Raw genomic sequence first — 9,906 nt, 5'->3', positions numbered from 1 at the left:
GGAGACCAGATCTGCAACACTTAGTGTTATTTGTAAAAAGTAAATTCACAAAATATTAAAATGAAATCTTTTTCTTCTGCTTTAGAGCTGTGCACTCTGTGTGACATATTTTCCCAGGTAGATAGGATGTAATTGGTGGCTTTAAGGTGTTCCCTTCCATCCAGTCCCAAGCAAAGAGGCGCACCTGGTTTCCCTCGCGCTGCAGACGTGAGAGCAGCTGTGGGTGTCGGCAGGTGGAGCTCCTCCATCCCACTCAGACCTCCAGCAGGGTCCAGGACTGCCTCCCAGAAACGCGCTCATCCACTCGCTCCGTAACGCGCTCAGACCTCGCCCGCCCGCACGTGGATCCGGGCGGAGATCCACAGAGTTAAGAGCGCGACGCGGCGCGCGCGCACCGGACAGGCTCGTGCCATCTCCGCCGCTTTTATTTGTTGTTTTTCTTTTATTTGCATCGTGTTTGTAAAATGGGATTCTGACAGCAGCAGGGCTGCCGGCGCCGTCGGCTCCTCCTGAGCGGAAAATGAAGCGTCTCTGTCGGAGGCTGGCGGTGGCCGTGGCGGTGCTGGTGTGGCTGGGAGCGCTGGTTTACCTGCTGGTGCTGAGTCGGAGGAAGTTACCGGAGCTCGGTGCGGGAGCAGGAGGAGCAGCCGGAGCAGGAGGAGGTGCAGAGACTGGAAACAAGCAGGTGAAGGACAGACACCATCCATCCAGCAGCTCCACTATGTTTGTTTGGGAGAAGTTTCTCCACATGTTTGTTTTTAGTCGTTTCCTGATGTTTGACATAACTTTATGTCAGTGTTTGTTGAGTTTAAGGTAAAATATTCACAGAACTCATGAAATAGAAATGCATTTAGAATTTCATAAAAAGGAAACTTGCAGTTTATTACGGAAGAGGATTAGGGCCACTGGAAAAAAAAAGTTAACTGATTTTTAAATTTCATTTTAGTTTAGTATGGGAAAAAAGTCAGAATTCCGAGTTTTTTCTCAGAATTCTGACTTTTTTTTCCCTCAGAAGTCCGACTTTTTCTCTCAGAATTCTGACTTTTTTTCTCAGAATTCTGACTTTTTTTCTCAGAATTCTGACTTTTTTTCTCAGAATTCTGACTTTAATCTCAGAATTCTGACTTTAATCTCAGAATTCTGACTTTAATCTCAGAATTCTGACTTTTTTTTGGTCAGAATTCTGAGGGAAAAGTCGGAATTCAGACTTTTTTTCCCATACTAAACTGAAATAAAATTTAAAAATCAGTTAACTGTTTTTTCCCCAGTGGCCCTAATCCTCTTCCGTAGTTTATAATTATTCCAGTTGATGCAAAACTAAGAACCTGATAGAAACTAAGAAAGAGTTCAGCTTACTCTTTCATGTGTCCTTTTTTAGAGGGCAGTTTATTTAACTGCAAATTGCTTTTTACTTTCAGTAAAGTAAAGGTCCCCTAATGTGTGGTGCTTAAAGTAATTGGTCTCATAAAACTCAAGGACTTAGATGTAAAGCAAACATCCCACAAAGATCCTCTTCAGCTCAGATCGCTCCCACAGTCTGCTTGCTTTCAGTCCCTTTTATATTCTGATTCAGTTTTATTACACTTTTTCACTTTATTTTCACTTTAGGAATCTTCAGCTCTTATGAACTTCCTTTATTGTCCATATAGGGACACTTTCTGTCAAAGTTTATTAGTAACCTGTGGAAGATGACCAGATTTTATGTCTCTGGACTGCAGGCTTTCCTCTCAGCTTCTTGCTCTGATCTCCTTTATTTTACCTTTTAACTGGAAGTTTTTTAGGAATCTCTGATTAAACTAAGATTCAGAGAACAATATATACTTTTAATAATGAAAAAAAGCAATGCATGAATCTGTAGAATCGTAGAAATAAACACTATTTGTATGAAAAGGAAGCTAAAGATAAATGTATTTTATTGATGTTTCAGTGAGTTGTTCAGTTTCTGCTCATTGGAGCTAAAATCTCAGACCTTTAAGTTTCTCTGCTTTCCATCAGAAGCTGAGTTGCATTTAAAGAACATCTCCAACAGAGAGATGAAAAGATTTTAATGGAAATGCAGTTTTATTGATGTTTGTGTGGAAAGGATGCTGCACATTCATCTGGGATCATCAGTCTTTGTCTTTTTTTTGTTGTTCTGCTAAAAGCATGAGTTTACCGACCAAATAAATGCTGCAGAGAGCTGCATATTCTTGTAAGCGTCTCTTCAAAAAAATAACAGATTTTTTTGGGATTTTCAAAGCAGAGTGGAAGATTTCTCATTCTTTTGAAACTGACAAACTCAAAACTCACAATAATTTGGTTCTCAGACAATGCTTATGTCTGCCCCAAAGGCGATCAACTTATAACCGTTTCTACTAAATTATCTACTAAATTCTCCTAAAAATATATACAGTTTGTTTTATTTGCATTTATTTGTTCAATGAATACTTAAAAAAATAAATAAAAAACAGAAAATTAAAATTTTCTTGATTAAAATGTTTTAATAATTTAAAAATTCATAATGTAGGAGTCAACTCTGATTAAAATAAAGTTATTTTCTTTGTTTATACATTGTACAAATATATTGGTATGTTTACTCATGTTGTATCCATTAAATTACATAAATCACAAATTTTGGGGGTAGATTACAAGTTTTTATCATAAATTGTGATGCAGTAGCCATGCAAAGATGGCAGTAACTCCAGAAGACGGATAATACAATTTCTTATATGTTTATGTAAAAATATTTATGCATTGTATTTGGATGTAGTGATCGGATAAACTCTTAGTTTCGGCCTCTTTTAGATTGTTCCCAGTTTCTCTAACAGTCGTTGCTGCTCTCCAGGCTCCAGGTTATAAGACTGAGCTGTAAATGCAAACTGGGTTCTAATCTGAAGCTTTCACAGAGTTCTGGGCATAGATGCATGCTTTGCTGCGAGAACACCTGTGCTGTTTGTTTATATTTCTGTGATGATCTGATGCACTGAAGTGGAAGCTATAAAGAAAGAGTCGTTTCAGGAGGAAATCAGTTTGGATATCTCGTTCTGTAAAGAGCTAAAGCCGCAGCTTTAAACTGTAAAGCCAACTTTTTATTTTATTTTATTTCCTCACAATCCAGCAGTGGAAAGCTGTCATTAAACTCCACTGAGCCCGGCGCTGTTACAGCTCACAATATTGCCTCAGTTACGTTGGACCCAACCTTGGTGTCAGAATTCAAATTAAGAGCAGTCAGATTTTTATGAGAATATTCCCCTGTTAGCGGTCCGGTTGGATTACCTGTTGGGCGGTGAAATCTAATCCCTAATGTCTTTGTTTAGATACCGTCTGTAATGAACTATTCCTTCATGTAAATCGGCCTTTATGCTTCACTACTTCCTGAACTTTAACCAGCTGCTGTTTCCTGTCTTTCATAACCAGATGGACTGATTAATCCAGGTGTGTCTGACCTCAGTAACCATGACGACATTGGTCAAACACACCTTGGTCAAACACACCTTTTCTCACTTCTCATCCGATACTTCTCTTTGGATATTTGCACTAATCTGATGCTTATCTGATCTCAGAACTCTTGTTTGCTGTAATATTTTCATCATCACTGTCTTTTTTAACCCTTTAAAGCCCGATCCAAGAATAAAACGAAACAGAAAATTACTTTTTTTTTGTTTGAAGTCCTTATTTGGCCTTTTAACAACATATGTAAAAAAGTAAAAACAGAAACACATTTTTGATATTAACAATTTATTACTATGCGATAAGTCAAGATTATTTTTTGTGTAGTCTTCTGCCCTCTGTTATCAGGTATAGCTGATTGTGTACAACAGGATTTTGAGCAAAGTTTTTACCATTAAATTATGCAAAAGGTGTCAGACGCAAAACATTTCAGAAACAGTATGTATCAAATACGATACATTTGGCATTAAAGGGTTAAGAGGCTCTGATAAACTAATCTCTACAAAAAATATATATGTAAGAATTTGCACATGTATATACCAGAATTAAACTGTATTAACAGGACAAGTATCCAGCTGGAAGATTAAGAACTGAGTGTATTTAGTAAATCATGGGAATAGAATTCTCTGCTGCCATTTAAGAGATTTCTAGCCTCACTTAAGTGTATTGTAGAACTTAAGTGATTAGATCTGCCCCATAGATTGGTCCCATTTTTACCAATACCAAGTCTAGAATTTTCTGCAATACCAGGACAGATAATATATTAGATTAGTTTAATGTTATCTCAACCCAGATTTGATATTTTACATTTAAATAAAATCCCTATGCCTGCTCCCTCTGCTGCTTCTTGATTTCTATCCTTAACTCACTAAAGAATGCTAATAGACATCTTTAAAAATGTTTTATGACTTTTGTGACACAATTTTGATGCTTTTTACATTTTCTTCGCTAAACAGCTTCTCTGATATCATGGGACATGCTCAGAGCAGTCCGGTAAAACATGATTAAACCATGTTTATCTGCATTTTTAGTTGTTTATTTCTTTACGCACTATGTAAAGAAATAACTAAAATGCAGATAAACATGGTTTGACTAAAGAAATTCCAGCACTTTACGCACTACGATTACGCACTATATAGCATACGGTTAAACCGAAAGGAAAATATAAAACTCAAAAAGACTAGATTAATGTTTAAATCCAAAGCCGAAAAAGTTAGCGTAGGATCCCATTTCCGGTGCAGATTGGGCAAAAACGACTGATAAAACAGGATTTTAAGGCAGTTATTTCCTCAAGAAATACATTATTTACCTTTAACACTTTATATTTTAGTAAGTTTACTATTTTTGAGGAGGGAAAGCGTCATTTAGGTCTTTTTAATAAAATAAAATCGATGACGACCCGGATGTATTTCTTGATGTGCAAATGAGCTGATAGCGCATGAGCAGAATGGATCGTGCTTCCGGGACGCATCGGGTAGTGATAGGCACAAATTGCTTCCTTTTGCTCATTTAACAAAAAAAGAAACAGATGTTATTTAGGTAATAGAGACTGAATAGCAGAGTCTACAGACAGGAACACAGGTGCAGCCATTTTTGCTTAGGTCTGTCACTGCTGGTTGGCATTGTACAATCCCTGTGTTTCATTGGTCCGAAACATTTCTGTAGCGAGGCTAATGCTGGCAAGATGCATTTTCAAGTGTTTGAGAATTCAAAAATCTTGCTTGCAAGGTAACTAAAGGTCAAGTTTAGCATAAAAATCCCGCAGTAATAAAACTGTTATAAATTCCTTTTTAGCAGGAATAAATAACATGTCAAATGCTTTATTTGTTTTAACCAAAGAAATAAAATTTAACACAATGAATATTTGTAAAAACAGGTAAAATGGTCAATTACATACAAAACCTCTGTAAAAAAAATAATAAACTAATTTTAACAGCAGAAAATAAACCTTTGTACATTGTAAAACCCAATTTTTACTGAACAAATAACATTCCACATTGTGCAAATTTGTAAAAAGAGTTGGTAATCACAAACAAAGAAATAAGCAAATACTAAGATTTATATCCCAATATGTTTATGAAGATTGTTGACAAACTAACAAAAATAAGGAAAATAAGCAGGGTTTACTGAAGACAATCAGTCCCAAAAGCAGTTTCCAAAACACTGTTTTCGGACTTTGCATTTGCACAATGGCCTAATGGCGCAAATATGCTACAAACCCAAACATTGCAATGACTTAGAAGAAAAATAATCTGACAGTTTTTCTTTTGGAATATAGGTTATAAAAACTCTCAATAAGCGTTTTATTAGCGTTTTTTTCAAGCTCCAGAATATTCACTCCTGTATCAGCAAATAATATGTCCTTCAGGGACAAGTCCTACTAGAGACAACTGTTGGCCGTTGGTTCCTAGGACCAATCCGAATTGGGAGAATATACTCTAATTTAGCTGTTTATGTAAATGGTTTGTTGCATATTTGATACAATAGGCATCAAGGGGATAAGTAATATATAATTAATCCTTTACCAGTGACTTTACTCTAAATGTTCCGTGTAAGTTGTAGCTTTTTCTGAAACCTGCTTGATTAACAGTTATTACGGGCCGTGATTTAAGGATTTTTATTGGAATTTTTGACAGAAGAAAAACTCTGCTCCTGAAATAACCTTCAAAAAGTGAAAAAGAGATGCTGGATTCCACAATGATAGACAATTTCCTTTATTTAATACCCTTTTTTCAAATATATAAACCTTTATCAACTTAAAGTTATTAGTTCTTTTATAGAAAAGGCAGTTTAAAAATGATCCATAATCATGTCTGTCTTGTTTCTTCTCCATCTTTTCAGAGTTTTCCACAGAGGTTCAGGGCTTATATTGTGTTGTGAGATTTCCAGTATAGAATGAAGTTAAAATGTTATGAACCATAAAGGAACTCGGTCTGATCCAACACGTGCTCTCACATTAGTGCTGCACAATAAGCTCCAAGTTTATCATCATCCCTTCACGTAAAATGCATGTTGCGAAAAACTGCCTGGACTGCAATACATTTTTTAGCTGGATATTAAAGCGCGCCGCATACAGGCTCTGTGTGCCTGCAATATATTTGGTGAAACTTGTTTAACGCAGCATAAAAATGTTTTACAAGAAATGGAGGCTGTAAAGCGGGGAAGTCATTAAGAAAAATCCAACCAAGCAGATGTCGCCCAAAAGGCAACTTTTTGAAATGAAATACATTCATTCAATGTTTTCTAGTTGATGGATAAACGGCTCAGTTTCTGGGGTTGATGTTTGCTGGAAACTCAAACCAGGAAGTGTTTCTGTTTGTGTCTTGACTCAAAGCAGAAAAACAAGTCACATCTTTAACATTTGTCATTTTTTGATGGTTTATTGTTTTATTATTTAATTCAAGTCATAATTTGATCACAACTGTCACCAATATTGTGGAATATTGCATGTTTCCTTTTGTCTTGCTGGTCTAATTACAATTTTTTAATGAATCCATTGATGGTGGGCTTCAGTTGGTTGGGATAATGACATCATCAGTCTGATTCTGGATCTCTGAACCATTCCGTCTGTTTTTAAGGCTTGTTTGAGCAAAACTTGTTCAGATTCATTATCTGTTAATCTCACTGTAAATTGACCCAAATAAATTCTCTGCTGAAAGTCTCAGTTAGGGCTGCAACTAACACATTTTTTGCAAATCAATTAATCTGTTGATTATTTTTTCGATTAATTGATTAATAATAGGATAGCCAAAGGTTCCTTAAAGAAGACTTTTTATAACATTAAACCAGGTGAAACTAAAACTTTTCCATTTTAGGAGTTCTGGATAGAGCATATTGACAGACGAAAGTTTGTTTTATCTTAAATGCAAAATGTTTACATATTTTTTTTACAATCTTGATATAATTACTGCTCTAAATGAGTTGCTATGTCAGCTAAAGCTATGTTAACGAGCCTCTACACTCCAGTTAACAATTGATTTCTCTATAAGTTAGCAATTATTTTTATTAATCGATTAATCACAATTAATCTGATTACTTATTTCAGCCCTTGCTGCAACTAACACATTATTTGCAAATCATTTAATGTGTTGATTATTTTTTCGATTAATTGATTAATAATTGGAAAGCCAAAGGTTCCTTAAAGAAGACTTTTTATAACATTAAACCAGGTGAAACTAAAACTTTTCCATTTTAGGAATTCAGGGTAGAGCATATTGACAGATGAAAAATATATATATATGTTTTATTTTAAATGATAATTCTATTATCTATTAATTTTTTTTATTTTGATATAATTCCTGCCCTGTGTGGGTCACTCTGTCAGCCAAAAGCACGTTTTACACTCTCTATACTCCACTATCTATTACTAAATTAGTTGACGATTATTTTAGTAATCAATTTATAACAAATAATCCCAGTTAATCCGATTATTTGTTTCAGCTCTCAGTTTGAAACTTGAAGTGAAAATAAACTTCTTTTGTTGGAGAGATAGAAACAGATGTAAAAGGCTTTGGTTGATCACGAACAGAAAGAAAAGGAGGAAAACAATCTTGTTTGTATTGTTCTGGAAGGTTTGTGCTAATGAGGGAATCTCTGCAGCAGAGTTTCGCTGTGCGTGGATGTGGATGAATGGATGTTTTGAAGTCACCAAACACGTGCCTTAATGCATCTCTGCTAATACTCTACCAGACACAGAGCTGCCAACTTAATCCCACAGAATTTCACAGCCGTTGTGAAGCTGTGGGATCCGTCGGCAGGTAACGACGGCCTCCTGTGATCCTCACTGAGCAAACTGTCTGCTCCTGTTACGGAAATAACATGATTAATTGGGATTTATCTGGTGGGAGGGCTCATTACTAGAATACACGTTCAAACTGGGGTTGGAGACGCTTTGAACCGGAACTGAACGTTTCTCTGAATGTTTGGATGACTGACCGCTGCGTTGCTTCTGGTCTTATTTCTCCAAATGCTTCATAGTTTAGATGTACTGCAGCTGCTGTCAGCTAAATATAACCTACATCTGATGGTGAACAAGCTTTGTTTTATCCCTTTACATAAATAAAGTTAGATTTTTCCTATATTATATTAAACTCTTTTAGCTAAAAGGTTTAGAAACTGTTAAAAACAACACAGAAGATATAAAAAAAAATAGAAATAGAAAAGACTAGAAGTGAGACCAATTATAAGTCCTTTTAAAACTTCTTTCATTGTTTACTTCTTTCACTGTTTAATTCAACTTGGAAACAGACAAATCTATAGGGGGGATACAAAAGAATAAAGAAACTACTCTAGTCTGTTTGTAGACGTATGAAATCCATAACTTACACTTTGATGGCCTTCTTTTGATTAATATTCATGATTTTATTGACTTTTCTTAAAGCAGATAAGAGAGGTGAATCCAGAGCATGATGCTGCCACCGCCATGCTTTACTATGGCAACTTTTGGCTTAACTACAGCTGAAAGTTCATGTTTGCTTCAGTGGATCAAATTACTTTGTCATTGATGTCTTAAGAGATTCAGCAGGATGTTTTGTCTTTTAGCTCGACTCCTTAGCCTCAGACAAATGGATGATATTAATTGTACAAGAAGTAGGGCTGAATGATTTAACCAAAAATCAAAATTGTCATTTTATTTTGATTTACCTTTGCACTAATCACAAGCTTGCAGGTGTTTAATTTTAGGGTTTCGGTTGCCTTAAAAGTTTGCTGGTGCAGAGTCACCTGTTGCAGGACTTTACCGTTACCTTTATGCGTAAAAGTGCTTAGTTCTACTTGCATGCATGCATCTGCATGCTAGCTGCAACTTTCTCTTCCTTTCTGCGCAGCAGCAAACCCACTTTAAATACATCACTGCCGCCTAAACGGTTGCAGAGAGACATTTTGTGTCTTACACTTGTTAAATGTAATGTGGTTAAAATTGCGTTTCTCTGTGATTTGAAGCTTTCATTTTGTTAAATTGCTATTTTATTTCAAATGCAAATAATTGCCCACGACCCAATGAGGAGTCACTGCAAAAATAGGCGTTTAAAATTTTTAAATAATTCGATTAATTGACAATTTGAAATGTATTGGCCTCTTAGATTTATTGTTAGTGCATTGATTAAACCTGTCTGCCTCTAATAATGAAGAAATCACCTCTACTTTGAAATTCATATAAAGCTGATAACTTTTTTAAAACCCAGTATGTTGAATGAGAGATGGCCCGGCGTCTTTTTGGCCTTTTCCCAGATTGTTCCTGAAGTCGGTATTATCTGAAGAAAGTTAAAATTCCCTCATGGAAAAGTTAACGACAAAATGGAAAAAAACTGCAAATGAAGAAAATTGCAAAAAGGTGAAATTACCAATTTTTTTCTGGAGTCTAAATAAAAAGCCAGAAGAGATCTCCTCGAGGAAAATATTTTCCTTTGAAATATTTTTCTTAAACTTTCTGTATTAGTTTATTTTTTTAACTCCTTTCAAATTGCTCCAGTTAAATCT

At 35.6% G+C, this 9,906-nt stretch overlaps 1 protein-coding gene across 1 annotated transcript in view; it reads left to right on the top strand.

The window, feature by feature from the left end:
* The first annotated feature begins 255 nt into the window (after window positions 1–255).
* Window positions 256–9,906, top strand: part of LOC107099384 (polypeptide N-acetylgalactosaminyltransferase 14-like) — a 271,170-nt gene continuing 261,519 nt past the window's right edge. Inside the window, exon 1 of the mRNA XM_015397480.1 lies at window positions 256–685. Coding sequence (XP_015252966.1) covers window positions 521–685 — 165 coding nt within the window. The 5' untranslated portion in view covers window positions 256–520. The remainder of the gene's footprint in view (window positions 686–9,906) is intronic.

Source organism: Cyprinodon variegatus, unplaced genomic scaffold, assembly GCF_000732505.1.
Source record: "Cyprinodon variegatus isolate N-32 unplaced genomic scaffold, C_variegatus-1.0 Scaffold865, whole genome shotgun sequence".
In the NCBI taxonomy this organism is placed as follows: domain Eukaryota; kingdom Metazoa; phylum Chordata; class Actinopteri; order Cyprinodontiformes; family Cyprinodontidae; genus Cyprinodon; species Cyprinodon variegatus.
Note: the sequence above shows the minus strand (reverse complement) of the source record. Positions and strands in the feature narration are given on the sequence as shown.